Below are 24,783 nucleotides of genomic sequence, written 5' to 3'. Positions count from 1 at the left end.
TTATAGCTCCATGTAAATGAAGAGGTCAAGTGTCAGCTCAGTGAAATCAGAAGGAACTGTCTCTGACTGGAAACACACTGATAGTTGAATTATTTTCATTTGGTCAATCATAGAAGGTTTACTGCTTATTTGTGTGAAATATGTAGATGTCTGCAGAGATAAAGCTGATATCCTGCACTAGATGTCTGTTGATGACCTGTAAAAACATGAAAAGAAAGTTTTTATCCAAAGCCACAATAGTGGATGAATTAAATTAATTTCCCTCCAATGAAAATCAAATTCAAATGTGACACCATGCAGATCTAAACAAAGCTCCTCCTCCTGTCAGTCCCTCTCAGTTTCACTGTTGTATTAAATTGCTCCTCCAGCACCTCCTCTCCTCATCCTCCAAACCCTCGAATCTGTCAGCAGATTAGATTAGAAGCTCACTTTCCAAGTTCCAAAGCCATTCTCAGCACTCTGACAACATGCTGGGGACCCTCTGCACTCTCATCACTGCTCTAACATGTAAGGAGGCTGACTTACTGCAGCTTTGACCTCATGTTGGATTCATCAGTCTGTGTGTTTCTCTTGACTCCATGTCATCTTGTTGTTTCCAGGTGTGAGTGGTGTGACGCTGGTGACACAGAAGCCTCCTGTTGTGACAGTGAGGAAAGGAGAGACAGCCACCATGGACTGTAACCTGGGGACTGTTACTAAGAGTGGTGCTTGGTGGTACAAACAGATTCCTGGAGGAGTTCCTCAGTATGTTCTGATGTTTTACCATGGAGACAGCTCTCCATTCTATGGCTCTGGTTTCTCCTCTCCAAAGTTCACTTCTACTCATCAGTCAACATCAGATTATCGTTTGATCATCAACAATGTGGAGGAGGGAGACTCAGCAGTCTACTACTGTTCTACATGGGACAGCTCTGCTAAGGAGCAAGTATCACAGTGATTTACACTGTGACAAAAACCTCCTCACTAATACTTCTGCTTTTTCAGTCTCTGACACATCTGAGCCATCAACAAACACTGTGTGCAGTAGATCGTGTTCACTGCATTAACATTTTCCAAACATCAAAATCCTGCTTTTGTACATAAATCTAAAAAAATATATTTTAAATTGCTCTTTGCCGACTTTTTTAATCATACTGAAAAAAAAAAGCAGGACACCAGGAAATGTTCCCACCTACATATATAATTTCTGATATAATGTCATATAATACATGTTTTTTCTTGTCGTGTCACTTAAAATGTTACAAAGTTTATGGACACCTAAAATGTACTAGTCAGACATTTTTTTAGGTTTATTAGTAGTGATGATTATGAAAGTTTCAGATGATGTCAATGTGACAGTCATCTCATAATTTTTCATTAAGCAGATCCCAAAGGAATGTGCTTCACAATGACAAATAATAATCAAATAATAACAATAAACATGTATATCTAACTTTCAACAGGTCTGGTCAAATACGTTTTAAAATGTTTAAATATTTTTTCTGAAAAATTTGGAAGGATAGCAAACATGTTGCAATATTTAGAACAATAACAACACTTTAATGAAAGAACACTTTTATATTCTGCTTAGAACTCGGTTTACTACATTAAGTACAACTTAGTGAAAACTTATGAACACATACATTTTTTAAAAATGATCTTGATATCAGGAGTTGAATAAATCAAAATCACATAAAATCATCAACGGCTATCAAATATGTAATTGTTGAATGGAAACAGTGTTGAAACTCCTCCTCCTCCTCCTCCTCCTCTCCTCTCCTCAGTGTCTTTATAAGCTTCAGTGTCTCTCCTCCTCACACTCCAACCCTGCTCACCTCTCAGCTGGACAGTAAGGGACGTTTACACCACACACTGACAACATGCTGGGGACCCTCTGCACTCTCATCACTGCTCTAACATGTAAGGAGGCTGACTTACTGCAGCTTTGACCTCATGTTGGATTCATCAGTCTGTGTGTTTCTCTTGACTCCATGTCATCTTGTTGTTTCCAGGTGTGAGTGGTGTGACGCTGGTGACACAGAAGCCTCCTGTTGTGACAGTGAGGAAAGGAGAGACAGCCACCATGGACTGTAACCTGGGGACTGTTACGGGCAGTTATGCTCGCTGGTACAAACAGATTCCTGGAGGAGTTCCTCAGTATGTTCTGAGATTTTATCACCCTAACAGCGCTCCAACCTATGGCTCTGGTTTCTCCTCTCCAAAGTTCACTTCTACTCATCAAACAACATCAGATTATCGTTTGATCATCAACAATGTGGAGGAGGGAGACTCAGCAGTCTATTATTGTGAAACATGGGACAGGTCTGCTAAGGAGGAAGTATCACAGTGATTTACACTGTGACAAAAACCTCCTCACTAATACTTCTGCTTTTTCAGTCTCTGACACATCTGAGCCATCAACAAACACTGTGTGTAGTAGATCTTGTTCACTGTGTGTTCACTACAGTAACTTTTTCCAAACATCTAAATTCTGCTTTTGTACATTAATCTAAACAAATACATCTTAAATTGCTTTTTGCACCCTTCCTTAATCAAACTAAAAAAAAAGTGATCAGAGCGCCAAGAAATGTACCCTCCTACATACATAATAACATATATATTATGTCATATTATATATGTTTTGACTTGTCATGTCACTAAAGTTTCCAGAAGTTATGGACACTTAAAATGTACTCTGTCTCATTTTTCACAAGACAAAAAACCCCAAAGTAAACTGTTCCACAGTGATAAATAATAAACAATAAATATTACTGAAAAGCATGTAGTCAAACTCCCAAAAAGATCAGATCAAATACTTTTTAAAATGTTTAAAATATTTTATTCAGAACAATTAGGAGAGATAGTAAATATGTTTGCTTGCTGAGAGCAACATTTAGAAAAATAAAAACACTTCAATAAAATAATATTTGTATATCCTGCTAAGAACTCTTTTTACCTACATAAAGTACAACTTAGTGAGAAAATGATAAGACACACATTATAAACAAATGACATATTATCCTGTGGGCTTTATGATTATAGAAATAATATTCATATGAGAGTGGAATAGATAAAAATCATGCAAAAAATTGTCAAGAGCTATCAAACATGTTGTCAAAATGTTTCATTGATGAATGGAAACAGTGTTGAAACTCCTCCTCCTCCTCCTCCTCTTCTCCTCTCCTCAGTGTCTTTATAAGCTTCAGTGTCTCTCCTCCTCACACTCCAACCCTGCTCACCTCTCAGCTGGACAGTAAGGGACGTTTACACCACACACTGACAACATGCTGGGGACCCTCTGCACTCTCATCACTGCTCTAACATGTAAGAGATTCTTCTCATTCCTTTTAGAGCACATATTGTCACACAGGAACCTTTCACTCATGTATTTTTCTCTGTTTGTTGACAGATGTTGATGCAGTGATCGTGCTGACTCAGACGCCTGCTGTCCACACAGTTTCTACAGGACAAGAGGTTGTTCTCAACTGCAATGTTGAGAGGCATTATCAGAATACAGTCAGTTGGTATAAACAGGTTCCTGGTGAAGCTCCTCAGTATGTTCTGAGATTGAGCTATTCTAATTCACCCAGCTTTGGATCAGGATTCTCCTCAGATCGATTCAACTCTAAATACACATCAAACATAGATTTCCAGTTCATCATTAAGCGTGCAGAGGCAGGAGACTCTGCTCAGTATTTCTGTAGCATGTGGGACGACTCTGCTAAGGAGCAGGTATCACAGTGATTCACAGCATGACAAAAACCTCAGTCACAGACGTGATAAACTCTGATGAATTCTGGGAGCATTTTCATGAAAGTTATTCTCAGTTTGTTGCAGATATTCAGAATTAACAAAAGCATGAAAACAGAAGATGCAGCAGAAGATGCAGGAACATTCCTCAAGTCCAGCAGTGTTTAGGAACAACATGAGACTGATGTAGTGAATGAGATGTTGACAGTGAAAGTTGGTCTCAACAGCATGTTTCAGTTCCACTCCCCTCATTAGTGAGAGTCAGGAGGTTTTTGTACGGCCATGTATACAAACTGAATCACTGTGGTATTCGGACAAGGAACCAAGCTGATTGTGACAAGTAAGTGCTGTTTATTTACCATAAAAAACAGGAAATAAATATTTTTCTAGCAGATATAACAAGTATTACAGTTATTCATTACTATGTAAAGATTTTTTTTTGTTTTTTATTGTATGATCGATTTTTCATGCAGTTGTTACATCAGCATTGAAACAACAGCAAACAGACAGTTGACTGTTCACACATGATTTTAATATCTGAAATGTTTATAATACATTCGTCAATGATTTTATTTTTTCAATATTTAGAATTTTAAAAAGATATGCTTTTTTTAAACAATATTTTCACAGAGTAAATTCATTTTGATTGGATATTTATTTTCAGAGAATAACAAATAATTCCACCTTTTATCAGGAATTAATAAGTATTAATACAGTGAAATGTTAACCTTGTAAAGTTGAAAATCACTTTAGATCAATGAGGCAGAGTGATGACTGTATATTTGACCTTTCTGAAAATAAATATTTGAACAGACAATTAAGTGATACCTGCTCTAATTTAACACAATGACTATTAACATCACATGATATTGAGTTGCTTTGTTTGCAAGTAATTTTATTGGTTAAATGTATTGTGTTCATAAAAAGTCTGTTTAATTTCTGAAATTATTAAAAATGAACGTGTGTTATTAAGTAAACTTTTAGGAGATTGAGAACTATTTTTTGGGTCAGATTATTTTATTAAATGTCTTAACAAACTCCTCCTTCATCCAATACTGTGTAATAGTGTTTTCTATGACTCCAGTTCTCCGTCTTTGATAAAGGTCCTGTGTGTGTTTTCAGGCTCCAGCCTCCCTCGTCCTGTCCTGACTCTCTTCCCTCCGTCCAGTGCTGAGCTCCAGTCCAACAAAGCCTCTCTGGTCTGTCTGTCCAGTCAGTCTGTGCCTTTTGCAGATGTGAGCTGGTTGGTTGGTGGGAGTCCAGTGAGCAGTGGGATCTCTACCAGCACCGCTGTTCACAAACCAGACCAGACTTTCCAAATCAGCAGCTATCTGTCCGTCCAGACGTCAGACTGGAACATGGATAAGGTTTACACATGTAAAGTGTCTTTGGGCTCCCAGACTTCAGAGGAAAACATCAAAAAGTCAGACTGTCCCACTGAACAATAGTAGAGGAGCACAATGACCATTTACAACCTGCTTCTTTACTCTTTGTGCTGTTTGCTCATTACAGAGTTGACATGTTAGAAAACATGTGTCTGCATGCTTGTAATAAATGTTGTGACAGTTAGGTGGCACTTTTGTATCAGCTTTGCTGCTTGTTCCAAGAATCATTCAATCATAAAAAATACAAATAAAAACTCAACACTCAAACAAGTGTTTGTATGTATTTGTTCTCATTAAAACATCATTTAAGACAATCGTGTTCTACAAATTCTGCTTTTATTATTTTTATTATTATAATACCCGATTTAATTTCACTAAACCTTCAGATAATCCAGGAAAAATATATCTAGATTTCTGTTTAATACTTACTGACACATGTATATTTGTATTCAGAAAGTTATTAAAGTGTTACTTTACTATAAAAGCACAACAGAGAGATTAAAACATGAGCAAATGAAACTGAGTTTTCATCCTCTGTCAGTGAAGCATCACCTCTCTTCCTTCCCAGGATGCACCTGCAGGCCTCACCTCTTTATTTATAGCTCCATGTAAATGAAGAGGTCAAGTGTCAGCTCAGTAAAATCAGAAGGAACTGTCTCTGACTAGAAACACACTGATAGTTGAATTATTTCCATTTGGTCAATCATAGAAGGTTTACTGCTTATTTGTGTGAAATGTGTAGATGTCTGCAGAGATAAAGCTGATATCCTGCACTAGATGTCTGTTGATGACTGATGAAAAACTTGAAAAGAAAGTTTTTATCCAAAGCTACAATAGTGGATGAATTAAAGAAATTTCCCTCCAAAGAAAATCAAATACAAATGTGACACCATGCAGATCTAAACAAAGCTCCTCCTCCTGTCAGTCCCTCTCAGTTTCACTGTTGTATTAAATTGCTCCTCCAGCACCTCCTCTCCTCATCCTCCAAACCCTCGAATCTGTCAGCAGATTAGATTAGAAGCTCACTTTCCAAGTTCCAAAGCCATTCTCAGCACTCTGACAACATGCTGGGGACCCTCTGCACTCTCATCACTGCTCTAACATGTAAGGAGGCTGACTTACTGCAGCTTTGACCTCATGTTGGATTCATCAGTCTGTGTGTTTCTCTTGACTCCATGTCATCTTGTTGTTTCCAGGTGTGAGTGGTGTGACGCTGGTGACACAGAAGCCTCCTGTTGTGACAGTGAGGAAAGGAGAGACAGCCACCATGGACTGTAACCTGGGGACTGTTACTGACAGTTCTGCTGACTGGTACAAACAGATTTCTGGAGGAGTTCCTAAAATTATGTTGAAGTTTCGTCATAGCTGGAGCTCTCCAACCTATGGCTCTGGTTTCTCCTCTCCAAAGTTCACTTCTACTCATCAAACAACATCAGATTATCGTTTGATCATCAACAATGTGGAGGAGGGAGACTCAGCAGTCTATTATTGTGAAACATGGGACAGGTCTGCTAAGGAGGAAGTATCACAGTGATTTACACTGTGACAAAAACCTCCTCACTAATACTTCTGCTTTTTCAGTCTCTGACACATCTGAGCCATCAACAAACACTGTGTGTAGTAGATCGTGTTCACTGTGTGTTCACTACAGTAACTTTTTCCAAACATCTAAATTCTGCTTTTGTACATTAATCTAAACAAATACATCTTAAATTGCTTTTTGCACCCTTCCTTAATCAAACTAAAAAAAAAGTGATCAGAGCGCCAAGAAATGTACCCTCCTACATACATAATAACATATATATTATGTCATATTATATATGTTTTGACTTGTCATGTCACTAAAGTTTCCAGAAGTTATGGACACTTAAAATGTACTCTGTCTCATTTTTCACAAGACAAAAAACCCCAAAGTAAACTGTTCCACAGTGATAAATAATAAACAATAAATATTACTGAAAAGCATGTAGTCAAACTCCCAAAAAGATCAGATCAAATACTTTTTAAAATGTTTAAAATATTTTATTCAGAACAATTAGGAGAGATAGTAAATATGTTTGCTTGCTGAGAGCAACATTTAGAAAAATAAAAACACTTCAATAAAATAATATTTGTATATCCTGCTAAGAACTCTTTTTACCTACATAAAGTACAACTTAGTGAGAAAATGATAAGACACACATTATAAACAAATGACATATTATCCTGTGGGCTTTATGATTATAGAAATAATATTCATATGAGAGTGGAATAGATAAAAATCATGCAAAAAATTGTCAAGAGCTATCAAACATGTTGTCAAAATGTTTCATTGATGAATGGAAACAGTGTTGAAACTCCTCCTCCTCCTCCTCCTCTTCTCCTCTCCTCAGTGTCTTTATAAGCTTCAGTGTCTCTCCTCCTCACACTCCAACCCTGCTCACCTCTCAGCTGGACAGTAAGGGACGTTTACACCACACACTGACAACATGCTGGGGACCCTCTGCACTCTCATCACTGCTCTAACATGTAAGAGATTCTTCTCATTCCTTTTAGAGCACATATTGTCACACAGGAACCTTTCACTCATGTATTTTTCTCTGTTTGTTGACAGATGTTGATGCAGTGATCGTGCTGACTCAGACGCCTGCTGTCCACACAGTTTCTACAGGACAAGAGGTTGTTCTCAACTGCAATGTTGAGAGGCATTATCAGAATACAGTCAGTTGGTATAAACAGGTTCCTGGTGAAGCTCCTCAGTATGTTCTGAGATTGAGCTATTCTAATTCACCCAGCTTTGGATCAGGATTCTCCTCAGATCGATTCAACTCTAAATACACATCAAACATAGATTTCCAGTTCATCATTAAGCGTGCAGAGGCAGGAGACTCTGCTCAGTATTTCTGTAGCATGTGGGACGACTCTGCTAAGGAGCAGGTATCACAGTGATTCACAGCATGACAAAAACCTCAGTCACAGACGTGATAAACTCTGATGAATTCTGGGAGCATTTTCATGAAAGTTATTCTCAGTTTGTTGCAGATATTCAGAATTAACAAAAGCATGAAAACAGAAGATGCAGCAGAAGATGCAGGAACATTCCTCAAGTCCAGCAGTGTTTAGGAACAACATGAGACTGATGGAGTGAATGAGATGTTGACAGTGAAAGTTGGTCTCAACAGCATGTTTCAGTTCCACTCCCCTCATTAGTGAGAGTCAGGAGGTTTTTGTACGGCCATGTATACAAACTGAATCACTGTGGTATTCGGACAAGGAACCAAGCTGATTGTGACAAGTAAGTGCTGTTTATTTACCATAAAAAACAGGAAATAAATATTTTTCTAGCAGATATAACAAGTATTACAGTTATTCATTACTATGTAAAGATTTTTTTTTGTTTTTTATTGTATGATCGATTTTTCATGCAGTTGTTACATCAGCATTGAAACAACAGCAAACAGACAGTTGACTGTTCACACATGATTTTAATATCTGAAATGTTTATAATACATTCGTCAATGATTTTATTTTTTCAATATTTAGAATTTTAAAAAGATATGCTTTTTTTAAACAATATTTTCACAGAGTAAATTCATTTTGATTGGATATTTATTTTCAGAGAATAACAAATAATTCCACCTTTTATCAGGAATTAATAAGTATTAATACAGTGAAATGTTAACCTTGTAAAGTTGAAAATCACTTTAGATCAATGAGGCAGAGTGATGACTGTATATTTGACCTTTCTGAAAATAAATATTTGAACAGACAATTAAGTGATACCTGCTCTAATTTAACACAATGACTATTAACATCACATGATATTGAGTTGCTTTGTTTGCAAGTAATTTTATTGGTTAAATGTATTGTGTTCATAAAAAGTCTGTTTAATTTCTGAAATTATTAAAAATGAACGTGTGTTATTAAGTAAACTTTTAGGAGATTGAGAACTATTTTTTGGGTCAGATTATTTTATTAAATGTCTTAACAAACTCCTCCTTCATCCAATACTGTGTAATAGTGTTTTCTATGACTCCAGTTCTCCGTCTTTGATAAAGGTCCTGTGTGTGTTTTCAGGCTCCAGCCTCCCTCGTCCTGTCCTGACTGTCTTCCCTCCGTCCAGTGCTGAGCTCCAGTCCAACAAAGCCTCTCTGGTCTGTCTGTCCAGTCAGTCTGTGCCTTTTGCAGATGTGAGCTGGTTGGTTGGTGGGAGTCCAGTGAGCAGTGGGATCTCTACCAGCACCGCTGTTCACAAACCAGACCAGACTTTCCAAATCAGCAGCTATCTGTCCGTCCAGACGTCAGACTGGAACATGGATAAGGTTTACACATGTAAAGTGTCTTTGGGCTCCCAGACTTCAGAGGAAAACATCAAAAAGTCAGACTGTCCCACTGAACAATAGTAGAGGAGCACAATGACCATTTACAACCTGCTTCTTTACTCTTTGTGCTGTTTGCTCATTACAGAGTTGACATGTTAGAAAACATGTGTCTGCATGCTTGTAATAAATGTTGTGACAGTTAGGTGGCACTTTTGTATCAGCTTTGCTGCTTGTTCCAAGAATCATTCAATCATAAAAAATACAAATAAAAACTCAACACTCAAACAAGTGTTTGTATGTATTTGTTCTCATTAAAACATCATTTAAGACAATCGTGTTCTACAAATTCTGCTTTTATTATTTTTATTATTATAATACCCGATTTAATTTCACTAAACCTTCAGATAATCCAGGAAAAATATATCTAGATTTCTGTTTAATACTTACTGACACATGTATATTTGTATTCAGAAAGTTATTAAAGTGTTACTTTACTATAAAAGCACAACAGAGAGATTAAAACATGAGCAAATGAAACTGAGTTTTCATCCTCTGTCAGTGAAGCATCACCTCTCTTCCTTCCCAGGATGCACCTGCAGGCCTCACCTCTTTATTTATAGCTCCATGTAAATGAAGAGGTCAAGTGTCAGCTCAGTAAAATCAGAAGGAACTGTCTCTGACTAGAAACACACTGATAGTTGAATTATTTCCATTTGGTCAATCATAGAAGGTTTACTGCTTATTTGTGTGAAATGTGTAGATGTCTGCAGAGATAAAGCTGATATCCTGCACTAGATGTCTGTTGATGACTGATGAAAAACTTGAAAAGAAAGTTTTTATCCAAAGCTACAATAGTGGATGAATTAAAGAAATTTCCCTCCAAAGAAAATCAAATACAAATGTGACACCATGCAGATCTAAACAAAGCTCCTCCTCCTGTCAGTCCCTCTCAGTTTCACTGTTGTATTAAATTGCTCCTCCAGCACCTCCTCTCCTCATCCTCCAAACCCTCGAATCTGTCAGCAGATTAGATTAGAAGCTCACTTTCCAAGTTCCAAAGCCATTCTCAGCACTCTGACAACATGCTGGGGACCCTCTGCACTCTCATCACTGCTCTAACATGTAAGGAGGCTGACTTACTGCAGCTTTGACCTCATGTTGGATTCATCAGTCTGTGTGTTTCTCTTGACTCCATGTCATCTTGTTGTTTCCAGGTGTGAGTGGTGTGACGCTGGTGACACAGAAGCCTCCTGTTGTGACAGTGAGGAAAGGAGAGACAGCCACCATGGACTGTAACCTGGGGACTGTTACTGACAGTTCTGCTGACTGGTACAAACAGATTTCTGGAGGAGTTCCTAAAATTATGTTGAAGTTTCGTCATAGCTGGAGCTCTCCAACCTATGGCTCTGGTTTCTCCTCTCCAAAGTTCACTTCTACTCATCAGTCAACAGTAGATTATCGTTTGATCATCAACAATGTAGAGGAGGGAGACTCAGCAGTCTATTACTGTAAAACATGGGACAGCTCTGCTAAGGAGTTCGTATCACAGTGATTTACACTGTGACAAAAACCTCCTCACTAATACTTCTGCTTTTTCAGTCTCTGACTCTTGTCAGCTGATGACTGGGCCAACAAAACACACTCTGGGTTACAATTTATACATCCTATATATTTACTTTTCTGTGAGTCATACATGAATCTTAAAACTATATCTTTAATTTGCATACCATGCTGGATTAAATGTTTTTATGTAACGCAACACCTTTACTCTTGATATGTGACACTGTCATAAAAACAGTTGCTATAGGTTGCTGTGTGTTGTCTAATAACATATTTTAGTGATAGAAAGTTTACAGAAGCTGTTCTGAATACCCATAATGTGATAAAGACGTCTGAGACACTCAGGTGGTAATGACTGTTACACTTCCAGATGAAGTAAATCTGACAGTAATCTGACTACATGAATCATGCTTCATAAGGCAGAGCCCAAAGTAAACTGCTTCACAGCACTTCAAAAGCCAAACACTTTATTAATGTGAAGCTAAAACATGAACAGTTAAACTCACTACATTAACCTACATACAGACCATGATAAAGGTTTTTTCATTAGTTTTTCAATAGTTTAAGTCAGAATAATTTTGATCAAAAGCAATCATGATTACTTGCTTAAATGAATATTTAGAATAAACCCTTGTAAAACATACTTACTGTATAAACCAGCTGCAATAAATCCATCATGTGGTCTATATGATGACTTAAAGAATACTCTGGAAAGATACGTAGAAAGGAATCTGATACCACCAGCAGAGTCGATAAAACTCACACAAAAATGACCAACAGCTATCAAATACATTTTCAGACACATTCTATAAGATATAGAAGTTTTCAAATAATGTTTAATCAGAAATGATTTAATCTAATACTGCAGTGGTTTTATGAATGAAAACTGTTGAAACTCCTCCTCCTCCTCCTCTTCTCCTCTCCTCAGTGTCTTTATAAGCTTCAGTGTCTCTCCTCCTCACACTCCAACCCTGCTCACCTCTCAGCTGGACAGTAAGGGACGTTTACACCACACACTGACAACATGCTGGGGACCCTCTGCACTCTCATCACTGCTCTAACATGTAAGGAGGCTGACTTACTGCAGCTTTGACCTCATGTTGGATTCATCAGTCTGTGTGTTTCTCTTGACTCCATGTCATCTTGTTGTTTCCAGGTGTGAGTGGTGTGACGCTGGTGACACAGAAGCCTCCTGTTGTGACAGTGAGGAAAGGAGAGACAGCCACCATGGACTGTAACCTGGGGACTGTTGATGATGCTTCAGCTGGCTGGTACAAACAGATTCCTGGAGGAGTTCCTCAGTTTATAATAGATTTCATGCTGGGAAGCACTCCAGACTATGGCTCTGGTTTCTCCGCTCCAAAGTTCACTTCTACTCATCAGTCAGCATCAGATTATCGTTTGATCATCAACAATGTGGAGGAGGGAGACTCAGCAGTCTATTACTGTCAAACATGGGACAACTCTGCTGAGGAGCACGTATCACAGTGATTTACACTGTGACAAAAACCTCCTCACTAATACTTCTGCTTTTTCAATCTCTGACACATCTTAACTGGGAATCAAGTAAACAGTTGTAGCTTTCTCTAATTTCCATGCAAATATGTTAAATATATATTTTTTAAATTCTGAACCCAATAATCGATTTCACATAAATCTGCAGAACTGTCTTAGTAGTAGTTGTACATTGTTCAAACAAGTCAAGTCATGATCTATTAAACTGTAAACATTTTATAGTAAATATCTCTTGCTGCTCTTTACACAATATTGAAACTATAGAGGGTCTATAACAACTACTATGTTGCTGATGTAAATTCCCAGGAGGTTATTGATCGTGAATGTTACCATGCAGAGTGATTATTATAATTACACTTACAGTAAATAATAATCCAACTGCACTATTTCAACTCCCTCAGTTGGCCAAAGTTCATCCTGCAGATGAGAGCTGCAAGAACAACAAGTCTGTTGAAGTCAAGATAAAACACAACTGAATGAAAACCTAAATTGACCTGCTATCATATCATCCATTCCCAGATTACTGATGTGTTTCCAACAAATTAATCACATGAATCATTATTAATATGCAGCATGCTCTCTTGGTGAGAGGACAATTCAGAAAAGTGATAAAACTGACATAAGTAATAAACAGTTATGTTTACCAATTATTAAACACTGTCTACTGAACATACTGTAAAATATTACCTTGAGAAAACATGAACCTTGAAATCAATGAAGATATTTGAAGCATGTGATCATAATTGTTTAATTTCTTACAAATGAATGAGGAAAGCAATTTACTACCACCGCGGAAATTTTAACACCAACAAACCTCAAATGACAAAATACAATAAAATACAAACTGAATGAAAAAATATTGAGTGTTGAAACTCAGGTCAGCTTTTGTTAAAATGTTATTCTATCAGTGTTTAGGAACAACATGAGACTGATGGAGTGAATGAGATGTTGACAGTGAAAGTTGGTCTCAACAGCATGTTTCAGTTCCACTCCCCTCATTAGTGAGAGTCAGGAGGTTTTTGTACGGCCATGTATACAAACTGAATCACTGTGGTATTTGGACAAGGAACCAAGCTGATTGTGACAAGTAAGTGCTTTTTAACTGATCATAAAACAGGATAGGTTTTCTGTTTCCGATATATATTTAGAGAAATTAGTCAAATTATATTGCTAATAGTTGGAAAAACTTTACATGTTCTGTAAATAATAGATGGATTTATTTCTTACATCTGCTTTGATACCAGGCTGTGTGTTTGAAGGCAATGGATCAATCTGAAAATTATAACAATATTTTAAAGATTTTCTACAGATTTATATGAAGGTTGAAGAATATTTAACTGTTATGCAACACTTGTTCCTTTTTATTTTAATTAAGTATGACAAGTTTTAACATTGTCAAGCTCAATGTTAAATATTCCATCAGTAGGTGTTTATGCTGTGATAATATTTATTTACTAATCTTATCATGTTTGAAATGACCTGAATATTACTGTTGCTGTGTGAAAGTTGTTTTTTTTAATTTTTATGCTTATTAGAATGACAAAAAGCATTTTGTATGACACAGAAGGTGACTTTATGAATTAGTTTGCATTTTAAAAAGTATCATGAACTAATCAGAATATTTAGAATTTAATGAGTTGTTTTAAAATGGAACACTGCTTTTATTTTAGATGATGATTTCTAAATATTTATTGCTGATATATATACATTTTTAAAAATATATTTTGTTTTGCCAGTAAAACTAACGCGTTAATCTGTGACTGTAAAGATTTGTATGAATGATTTTCTTCCTAGTTATTTGATAAAGGTCCTGTGTGTGTTTTCAGGCTCCAGCCTCCCTCGTCCTGTCCTGACTCTCTTCCCTCCGTCCAGTGCTGAGCTCCAGTCCAACAAAGCCTCTCTGGTCTGTCTGTCCAGTCAGTCTGTGCCTTTTGCAGATGTGAGCTGGTTGGTTGGTGGGAGTCCAGTGAGCAGTGGGATCTCTACCAGCACCGCTGTTCACAAACCAGACCAGACTTTCCAAATCAGCAGCTATCTGTCCGTCCAGACGTCAGACTGGAACATGGATAAGGTTTACACATGTAAAGTGTCTTTGGGCTCCCAGACTTCAGAGGAAAACATCAAAAAGTCAGACTGTCCCAATGAACAATAGTAGAGGAGCACAATGACCATTTACAACCTGCTTCTTTACTCTTTGTGCTGTTTGCTCATTACAGAGTTGACATGTTAGAAAACATGTGTCTGCATGCTTGTAATAAATGTTGTGACAGTTAGGTGGCACTTTTGTATCAGCTTTGCTGCTTGTTCCAAGAAACATTCAATCATAAAAAATACAAATAAAAACTCAATACTCAACAAGTGTTTGAATTTATTTGTTCTCATTAAAACATCATTTAAAACAATCGTGTTACCCAAAATCTACTTTTATTATTGTTATTATTATAATCCCTGTGTTAATTTAACTGAAACTTCAGATAATCCAGGAAAAAGATATCTAGATTTCTGTTTAATTCTTACTGACACATGGATATTTGTATTCATAAAGTTATTAAAGTGTTATTTTGCTATAAAGCACATCAGAGAGATTAAAACATGAGCAAATGAAACTGAGTTTTCATCCTCTGTCAGTGAAGCATCACCTCTCTTCCTTCCCAGGATGCACCTGCAGGCCTCACCTCTTTATTTATAGCTCCATGTAAATGAAGAGGTCAAGTGTCAGCTCAGTAAAATCAGAAGGAACTGTCTCTGACTGGAAACACACTGATAGTTGAACTATTTTCATTTGGAAAATGGTTTACTCCTTATTTGTTGAAAATGTGTAGATGTCTGCAGAGATAAAGCTGATATCCTGCACTAGATGTCTGTTGATGACTGATGAAAAACTTGAAAATAAAGTTTTTATCTAAAGCCACAAAAGTGGATGAATTAAAGAAATTTCCGTCCAAAAGAAAATCAAATATAAATGTGACACCATGCAGATCTAAACAAAGCTCCTCCTCCTGTCAGTCCCTCTCAGTTTCACTGTTGTATTAAATTGCTCCTCCAGCACCTCCTCTCCTCATCCTCAAAACCCTCGAATCTGTCAGCAGATTAGATTAGAAGCTCACTTTCCAAGTTCCAAAGCCATTCTCAGCACTCTGACAACATGCTGGGGACCCTCTGCACTCTCATCACTGCTCTAACATGTAAGGAGGCTGACTTACTGCAGCTTTGACCTCATGTTGGATTCATCAGTCTGTGTGTTTCTCTTGACTCCATGTCATCTTGTTGTTTCCAGGTGTGAGTGGTGTGACGCTGGTGACACAGAAGCCTCCTGTTGTGACAGTGAGGAAAGGAGAGACAGCCACCATGGACTGTAACCTGGGGACTGTTACTGACAGTTCTGCTGACTGGTACAAACAGATTTCTCGAGGAGTTCCTAAAATTATGTTGAAGTTTCGTCATAGCTGGAGCTCTCCAACCTATGGCTCTGGTTTCTCCTCTCCAAAGTTCACTTCTACTCATCAGTCAACAGTAGATTATCGTTTGATCATCAACAATGTGGAGGAGGGAGACTCAGCAGTCTATCACTGTAAAACATGGGACGACTCTGCTAAGGAGTTCGTATCACAGTGATTTACACTGTGACAAAAACCTCCTCACTAATACTTCTGCTTTTTCAGTCTCTGACTCTTGTCAGCTGATGACTGGGCCAACAAAACACACTCTGGGTTACAATTTATACATCCTATATATTTACTTTTCTGTGAGTCATACATGAATCTTAAAACTATATCTTTAATTTGCATACCATGCTGGATTAAATGTTTTTATGCAACGCACCACCTTTACTCTTGATATGTGACACTGTCATAAAAACAGTTGCTATAGGTTGCTGTGTGTTGTCTAATAACATATTTTAGTGATAGAAAGTTTACAGAAGCTGTTCTGAATACCCATAATGTGATAAAGACGTCTGAGACACTCAGGTGGTAATGACTGTTACACTTCCAGATGAAGTAAATCTGACAGTAATCTGACTACATGAATCATGCTTCATAAGGCAGAGCCCAAAGTAAACTGCTTCACAGCGCTTCAACAGCCAAACACTTTATTAATGTGAAGCTAAAACATGAAAAATTAAACTCACTACATTAACCTACATACAGGCCATGTAGATACAGAGTTTTTCAATAGTTTTTAATAGTTTCAGTCAGAATAATTTTGATCAATAGCAAACATGTTGGCTTGGTGAAATTAATATTTAGAATTACATTTTTGTTACACAAACTTACTCTATAAACCAGCTGCAATAAATTCATCCTGTGGTCTATATGAGGACTTAAAGAATACTCTGGAAAGATACGCAGAAAATAATCTGATATCACCAGCAGAGTCGATAAAACTCACACAAAAATAATTAACAGCTACCAAATACATTTTCACACACATTCTATCAGCTATACAAGTTTACAAATAACGTTTCATTAGAAATGATATAATCTAATACTGCAGTGGTTTTATGAATGAAAACTGTAGAAACTCCTCCTCCTCCTCTTCTCCTCTCCTCAGTGTCTTTATAAGCTTCAGTGTCTCTCCTCCTCACACTCCAACCCTGCTCACCTCTCAGCTGGACAGTAAGGGACGTTTACACCACACACTGACAACATGCTGGGGACCCTCTGCACTCTCATCACTGCTCTAACATGTAAGAGATTCTTCTCATTCCTTTTAGAGCACATATTGTCACACAGCAACCTTTCACTCATGTATTTTTCTCTGTTTGTTGACAGATGTTGATGCAGTGATCGTGCTGACTCAGACGCCTGCTGTCCACACAGTTTCTACAGGACAAGAGGTTGTTCTCAACTGCAATGTTGAGAGGCATTATGGGAATATAGTCAGTTGGTATAAACAGGTTCCTGGTGAAGCTCCTCAGTATGTTCTTGGATTGAGGTATTCTAGTTCACCCAGCTTTGGATCAGGATTCTCCTCAGATCGATTCAACTCTAAACACACATCAAACATAGATTTCCAGTTCATCATTAAGCGTGCAGAGGCAGGAGACTCTGCTCAGTATTTCTGTAGCATGTGGGACGACTCTGGTAACGAGCGGGTATCACAGTGATTCACACTATGACAAAAACCTCAGTCACAGGTGTAATAAACTCTGATGAATTCTGGGAGCATTTTCATGAAAGTTATTATCAGTTTGTTGCAGATATTCAGAATTAACAAAAGCATGACAACAGAAGATGCAGCAGAAGATGCAGGAACATTCCTCAGGTCCAGCAGTGTTTAGGAACAACATGAGACTGATGGAGTGAATGAGATGTTGACAGTGAAAGTTGGTCTCAACAGCATGTTTCAGTTCCACTCCCCTCATTAGTGAGAGTCAGGAGGTGTTTGTACGGCCATGTATACAAACTGAATCACTGTGGTATTCGGACAAGGAACCAAGCTGATTGTGACAAGTAAGTGGTTTTTAACTCATTATAAAACAGGATAGATTTTCTGTTTCCGATATATATTTAGAGAAATTAATAAATTCATATGTTGCTTACAGTTGAAAAAATCTTTACATGTTCTGTAAATAATAGATGGATTTATTTTTTACATCTGCTTTGATACCAGGCTGTGTGTTTGAAGGCAATGGATCAATCTGAAAATTATAACAATATTTTAAATATTTTCTACAGATTTATATGATGGTTGTGGAATATTTAATAGCTGTGCAACACTTGTTCCTTTTTATTTTCATTACGTATGACAAGTTTTAACATGATAAAAGTCAATGTTAAATGTTCCATCAGTAGGTGTTTATGCTGTGATATGAATAATAAATCACTGTGATTATAATATTTATTTATTAATGTTTTGTCGTTTAGGTATAATTTTGAATTTACCTAAACATTACTGTTGCTGTGTGGAAGGTTTTTTTTTCATGTTAGTTAGACAGACAGCACTTCATTTTTCACAGTGGTTGAACAGCACTTTTATGACACAGAATGTGACTGTATGCATTATTTTGCAACTTAGAAAGTATAATAAACTAAACACAATATTTAAAACTATATTTTTTGTTTTTTAAAAAGAACCCAGTTTTATTTGAGATGATGATTTCTGAATATTTATTGCTGATGTATCTTTTCTTTTGTATTTCCAGCAAAACTAATGCACAAATCTGTGACTGTAAAGATTTGTATGAATTATTTTCTTCCTAGTTATTTGATAAAGGTCCTGTGTGTGTTTTCAGGCTCCAGCCTCCCTCGTCCTGTCCTGACTCTCTTCCCTCCGTCCAGTGCTGAGCTCCAGTCCAACAAAGCCTCTCTGGTCTGTCTGTCCAGTCAGTCTGTGCCTTTTGCAGATGTGAGCTGGTTGGTTGGTGGGAGTCCAGTGAGCAGTGGGATCTCTACCAGCACCGCTGTTCACAAACCAGACCAGACTTTCCAAATCAGCAGCTATCTGTCCGTCCAGACGTCAGACTGGAACATGGATAAGGTTTACACATGTAAAGTGTCTTTGGGCTCCCAGACTTCAGAGGAAAACATCAAAAAGTCAGACTGTCCCACTGAACAATAGTAGAGGAGCACAATGACCATTTACAACCTGCTTCTTTACTCTTTGTGCTGTTTGCTCATTACAGAGTTGACATGTTAGAAAACATGTGTCTGCATGCTTGTAATAAATGTTGTGACAGTTAGGTGGCACTTTTGTATCAGCTTTGCTGCTTGTTCCAAGAATCATTCAATCATAAAAATACAAATAAAAACTCAACAATCAAACACGTGTTTGTATTCATTTTTTCTCATTAAAACATCATTTTTAAAAAATCATTTTCTCCAAAATCTACTTTTATCATTGTTATTATTATAATTTATGTGTTAATTTCACTGATCTTCCGATAATCCAGGAAAAAGATTTCTATATTTCTGTTTAATTCTTACTGACACATGTATATTTGTATTCAGAAAGTTATTAAAGTGTTAATTTGCTATAAAAGCACAACAGAGAGATTAAAACATGAGCAAATGAAACTGAGTTTTCATCCTCTGTCAGTGAAGCATCATCTCTCTTCCTTCCCAGGATGCACCTGCAGGCCTCACCTCTTTATTTATAGCTCCATGTAAATGAAGAGGTCAAGTGTCAGCTCAGTAAAATCAGAAGGAACTGTCTCTGACTGGAAACACACTGATAGTTGAATTATTTTCATTTGGTCAATCATAGAAGGTTTACTGCTTATTTGTGCGAAATGTGTAGATGTCTGCAGAGATAAAGCTGATATCCTGCACTAGATGTCTGTTGATGACTGATGAAAAACTTGAAAAGAAAGTTTTCATATCAAGTGACAATAGTGGATGAATTAAAGAAATTTCCCTCCAAAGAAAATCAAATACAAATGTGACACCATGCAGATCTAAACAAAGCTCCTCCTCCTGTCAGTCCCTCTCAGTTTCACTGTTGTATTAAATTGCTCCTCCAGCACCTCCTCTCCTCATCCTCCAAACCCTCGAATCTGTCAGCAGATTAGATTAGAAGCTCACTTTCCAAGTTCCAAAGCCATTCTCAGCACTCTGACAACATGCTGGGGACCCTCTGCACTCTCATCACTGCTCTAACATGTAAGGAGGCTGACTTACTGCAGCTTTGACCTCATGTTGGATTCATCAGTCTGTGTGTTTCTCTTGACTCCATGTCATCTTGTTGTTTCCAGGTGTGAGTGGTGTGACGCTGGTGACACAGAAGCCTCCTGTTGTGACAGTGAGGAAAGGAGAGACAGCCACCATGGACTGTAACCTGGGGACTGTAACTGTCAGTTATGCTCGCTGGTACAAACAGATTCCTGGAGGAGCTCCTCAGTATGTTCTGAGATTTTATCATGGCTGGAGCTCTGTATACTATGGCTCTGGTTTCTCCTCTCCAAAGTTCACTTCTACTCATCAGTCAACATCAGATTATCGTTTGATCATCAACAATGTGGAGGAGGGAGACTCAGCAGTCTATTACTGTACTACATGGGACGGCTCTGTTAGTGAGCATGTATCACAGTGATTTACACTGTGACAAAAACCTCCTCACTAATACTTCTGCTTTTTCAGTCTCTGACACATCTTGACTGGCAGTGAAACCACCAGTCAATGCTTTCTCTAACTTACACACATAAACATATTAAAATAGTATTTTCAAAAATTGAAACCCTGTCAATGAATTATAACATAAATCCTGAGCACTTTCCCAATGGAAGATGTCCATTAAACATACAAGTTCATTTAAGTTATGATTCTTACTCTGATGGAAATATCATTGTTGTCTATTGTTACTCATCAAAAAAGATTTAAACAGTAAAAAGTGTCCAACAGCTTTTTTTCCAGAGTTTCATAAATCCTTCTTAAAACAAATAATCTTGTGCATATGTAGTGATAATTACTAAAATTACATTTGCAGTGAATATTAACCCATCTGTATTATTTCAATTTCCTAAATACGCACAAAGTTCATCTGATAGACTAAAGTAGCAATATCCAAAAAAGAAGTAAGCAAAGAAAATGTGTAACTGACATGTTAACATTTAATCTAAATTTTAAATATTAATAATGTTAATAAATGAATCACAGGAGTCAAGAGGAAATTTCACTAAACTGATCAAACTGAGAAAAAAGAACAATTTTTACTGCACTACTGTGGAACATGAATCTGGAGACCAATAAAAATATATTACCATGTGATCATATTTATGACTTAGATATATATTTAATTTCCTTTCATTTCTACCACTCCTTAGATTCTAACACTGATGCAAAGGACACCAGAGCAGGAAAAACAACAAAACAAAGTTGAACAAAAGCATTTGTTGATTTGATGTGGAAACCCATAAATACTGTTACTGATTCATTAACAAAACGTGCTAAATGTTGAAACTCCTCCTCCTCCTCCTCTTCTCCTCTCCTCAGTGTCTTTATAGGCTTCAGTGTCTCTCCTCCTCACACTCCAACCCTGCTCACCTCTCAGCTGGACAGTAAGGGACGTTTACACCACACACTGACAACATGCTGGGGACCCTCTGCACTCTCATCACTGCTCTAACATGTAAGGAGGCTGACTTACTGCAGCTTTGACCTCATGTTGGATTCATCAGTCTGTGTGTTTCTCTTGACTCCATGTCATCTTGTTGTTTCCAGGTGTGAGTGGTGTGACGCTGGTGACACAGAAGCCTCCTGTTGTGACAGTGAGGAAAGGAGAGACAGCCACCATGGACTGTAACCTGGGGACTGTTACTGATGCTTCAGCTCGCTGGTACAAACAGATTCCTGGAGGAGTTCCTCAGTATGTTCTGAGAAATTATCATGGCTGGAGCTCTCCAAACTATGGCTCTGGTTTCTCCTCTCCAAAGTTCACTTCTACTCATCAGTCAACATCAGATTATCGTTTGATCATCAACAATGTGGAGGAGGGAGACTCAGCAGTCTATTACTGTCAAACATGGGACTACTCTGCTAACGAGGGAGTATCACAGTGATTTACACTGTGACAAAAACCTCCTCACTAATACTTCTGCTTTTTCAGTCTCTGACACATTTTGACTGGCAGTGAAGCCACCAGTCAATGCTTCTCTAACTTCCACACATATATATTAAAAACTTTATTTTTAAAACTTCTGAACCCAATAATCGATTCTCAAATAAATCTACAGAACTGTCTTCATATTAGTTGTGTATTATCCACACAAGTCAAGTCATGATCTATTTAACTGTACATTTTTGACAGTACATCTGAATGTCTTTTGCTCTTGATCAGACAAGATGGAAAATATAGAGTCTACAACAGCTGCCATGTTGCTGATGAAAATTCCCAAAAAGGTTATTATCCTTCATGGTTCACATGCAGAGTGATAATTATAATTACACTTACAGTAATTAATAATCCAACTGCACTATTTCAACTCCCTCAGTTGGCCAAAGTTCATCCTGCAGATGAGAGCTGCAAGAACAACAAGTCTGTTGAAGTCAAGATAAAACACAACTGAATGAAAACCTAAATTGACCTGCTATCATATCATCCATTCCCAGATTACTGATGTGTTTCCAAGAAATTAATCACATGAATCATTATTAATATGCAGCATGATCTCTTGGTGAGAGGACAATTCAGAAACTTGATGAAAATGACATAAGTAATAAACAGTTATGTTTACCAATTATTAAACACTGTCTACTGAACATACTGGTATATTTTACTTTGAGAAGACATGAACCTTGAAATCAATGAAGATATGTAAAGCATGTGATCATTATTATTGAATTTCTTACAAATGAAATTTTATCACCAACGGGCCTCAGATGACCAAATACAATAAAATACAAACTGAATAAAGAAATATTGAGTGTTGAAACTCAGGTCAGCTTTTGTTAAAATGTTACTTTATCAGTGTTTAGGAACAACATGAGACTGATGGAGTGAATGAGATGTTGACAGTGAAAGTTGGTCTCAACAGCATGTTTCAGTTCCACTCCCCTCATTAGTGAGAGTCAGGAGGTTTTTGTACGGCCATGTATACAAACTGAATCACTGTGGTATTCGGACAAGGAACCAAGCTGATTGTGACAAGTAAGTGCTTTTTATTTACTAGAAAAAACAGGAAAACCAATATTTTTCGAGCAAATATTACAAGTATTACACTTAGATTTTTATTTTTATTTTTATTGTATGATCGATTTTTCATGCAGTTGTTACATCAGCATTGAAACAACAGCAAACAGACAATTGACTGTTCACACATGATTTTAATATCTGAAATGTTTTCAATACAATCGTCAACGGTTTTATTTATTTATTTTATTGGAATTTAAAAAATTTGCTTTTTTAAAACAATATTTTCACCAAGTGAATTCATTTTGATCGGATATTTATTTTTTAGAGAATAACAAATAATTCCACCTTTTATCAGTAATTACTAACAGTATTAATACAGTGAAATGTTAACCTTGAAACGTTACAAAATAACTTTAGATCAATAAGGCAGAGTGATGACTGTATATTTGACCTTTCTGAAAATAAATATTATTTGAATAGAGAATTAAGTGATACCTGCTGTAATTTAACACAATGACTATTAACATCACATGAAATTGAGTTGCTTTGTTTGCATGTGATTTTATTGGTGAAATGTAATGTGTTTATAATAAGTCTTTTACATTTTTGAAATGATTAAAAATGAACGTGTGTTATTAAGAAAACTTTTAGGAGATTGAGAACTATTTTTTGGGTCAGATTATTTTATTAAATGTCTTAACAAACTCCCCTTCATCCAATACTGTGTAATAGTGTTTTCTATGAGTCCAGTTCTACGTCTTTGATAAAGGTCCTGTGTGTGTTTTCAGGCTCCAGCCTCCCTCGTCCTGTCCTGACTCTCTTCCCTCCGTCCAGTGCTGAGCTCCAGTCCAACAAAGCCTCTCTGGTCTGTCTGTCCAGTCAGTCTGTGCCTTTTGCAGATGTGAGCTGGTTGGTTGGTGGGAGTCCAGTGAGCAGTGGGATCTCTACCAGCACCGCTGTTCACAAACCAGACCAGACTTTCCAAATCAGCAGCTATCTGTCCGTCCAGACGTCAGACTGGAACATGGATAAGGTTTACACATGTAAAGTGTCTTTGGGCTCCCAGACTTCAGAGGAAAACATCAAAAAGTCAGACTGTCCCACTGAACAATAGTAGAGGAGCACAATGACCATTTACAACCTGCTTCTTTACTCTTTGTGCTGTTTGCTCATTACAGAGTTGACATGTTAGAAAACATGTGTCTGCATGCTTGTAATAAATGTTGTGACAGTTAGGTGGCACTTTTGTATCAGCTTTGCTGCTTGTTCCAAGAATCATTCAATCATAAAAAATACAAATAAAAACTCAACACTCAAACAAGTGTTTGTATGTATTTTTTCTCATTAAAACATCATTTAAAACAATCATGTTCTACAAATTCTGCTTTTTTTAATTGTTATTTTTTATAATTTCTGTGTTAAATTTACTGAACCTTCAAATAATCCAGATCAAAAATTCTAGATTTCTGTTTAATTCTTACTGAAATATGTATATTTGTATTCATAAAGTTATTAAAGTGTTAATTTGCTATAAAAACACAACAGAGAGATTAAAACATGAGCAAATGAAACTGAGTTTTCATCCTCTGTCAGTGAAGCATCACCTCTCTTCCTTCCCAGGATGCACCTGCAGGCCTCACCTCTTTATTTATAGCTCCATGTAAATGAAGAGGTCAAGTGTCAGCTCAGTAAAATCAGAAGGAACTGTCTCTGACTGGAAACAC

At 37.1% G+C, this 24,783-nt stretch overlaps 4 protein-coding genes and 4 gene segments (V, D, J or C); all 8 read left to right on the top strand.

The window, feature by feature from the left end:
- Nucleotides 1–467: 467 nt before the first annotated feature.
- On the top strand, nucleotides 468–937 carry LOC131983415 (immunoglobulin lambda variable 3-21-like). The segment is given in 2 exon segments: nucleotides 468–507; nucleotides 600–937. Coding segments are annotated over 2 exon segments (378 nt in total).
- A 922-nt stretch (nucleotides 938–1,859) lies between these two features.
- LOC131982772 (immunoglobulin lambda-1 light chain-like) lies at nucleotides 1,860–5,385 on the top strand. Its single transcript, XM_059347370.1, has 4 exons — nucleotides 1,860–1,899; nucleotides 1,992–2,316; nucleotides 4,035–4,069; nucleotides 4,852–5,385. The coding sequence occupies exons 1-4, from the start codon at nucleotides 1,860–1,862 to the stop codon at nucleotides 5,175–5,177; spliced, it is 726 nt and encodes a 241-aa protein (XP_059203353.1). The 3' UTR covers nucleotides 5,178–5,385.
- Nucleotides 5,386–6,178: 793 nt separating this feature from the next.
- LOC131982771 (immunoglobulin lambda-1 light chain-like) lies at nucleotides 6,179–9,704 on the top strand. Its single transcript, XM_059347369.1, has 4 exons — nucleotides 6,179–6,218; nucleotides 6,311–6,635; nucleotides 8,354–8,388; nucleotides 9,171–9,704. Exons 1-4 carry the CDS (start codon nucleotides 6,179–6,181, stop codon nucleotides 9,494–9,496), a joined length of 726 nt encoding a protein of 241 aa, XP_059203352.1. The 3' UTR covers nucleotides 9,497–9,704.
- A 793-nt stretch (nucleotides 9,705–10,497) lies between these two features.
- Nucleotides 10,498–10,967, top strand: LOC131983414 (Ig kappa chain V-VI region NQ2-48.2.2-like). The segment is given in 2 exon segments: nucleotides 10,498–10,537; nucleotides 10,630–10,967. Coding segments are annotated over 2 exon segments (378 nt in total).
- Nucleotides 10,968–11,999: 1,032 nt separating this feature from the next.
- On the top strand, nucleotides 12,000–14,835 carry LOC131982775 (immunoglobulin lambda-1 light chain-like). Its single transcript, XM_059347374.1, has 4 exons — nucleotides 12,000–12,039; nucleotides 12,132–12,454; nucleotides 13,544–13,577; nucleotides 14,317–14,835. The coding sequence occupies exons 1-4, from the start codon at nucleotides 12,000–12,002 to the stop codon at nucleotides 14,640–14,642; spliced, it is 723 nt and encodes a 240-aa protein (XP_059203357.1). The 3' UTR covers nucleotides 14,643–14,835.
- An 800-nt stretch (nucleotides 14,836–15,635) lies between these two features.
- Nucleotides 15,636–16,196, top strand: LOC131982776 (Ig kappa chain V-V region L7-like). The segment is given in 2 exon segments: nucleotides 15,636–15,675; nucleotides 15,768–16,196. Coding segments are annotated over 2 exon segments (378 nt in total).
- A 941-nt stretch (nucleotides 16,197–17,137) lies between these two features.
- On the top strand, nucleotides 17,138–18,819 carry LOC131982777 (probable non-functional immunoglobulin kappa variable 6D-41). The segment is given in 2 exon segments: nucleotides 17,138–17,177; nucleotides 17,263–18,819. Coding segments are annotated over 2 exon segments (375 nt in total).
- Nucleotides 18,820–21,516: 2,697 nt separating this feature from the next.
- LOC131982768 (immunoglobulin lambda-1 light chain-like) lies at nucleotides 21,517–24,381 on the top strand. The gene is made up of 4 exons (XM_059347367.1): nucleotides 21,517–21,556; nucleotides 21,649–21,971; nucleotides 23,038–23,074; nucleotides 23,848–24,381. The coding sequence occupies exons 1-4, from the start codon at nucleotides 21,517–21,519 to the stop codon at nucleotides 24,171–24,173; spliced, it is 726 nt and encodes a 241-aa protein (XP_059203350.1). The 3' UTR covers nucleotides 24,174–24,381.
- Nucleotides 24,382–24,783: the final 402 nt, after the last annotated feature.

The sequence above is a fragment of the Centropristis striata genome, chromosome 13 (assembly GCF_030273125.1).
Source record: "Centropristis striata isolate RG_2023a ecotype Rhode Island chromosome 13, C.striata_1.0, whole genome shotgun sequence".
Classification (NCBI taxonomy): Eukaryota; Metazoa; Chordata; class Actinopteri; order Perciformes; family Serranidae; genus Centropristis; species Centropristis striata.
The sequence above is the reverse complement of the archived record's forward strand: the minus strand, read 5'-3'. Positions and strand labels throughout refer to the sequence as shown.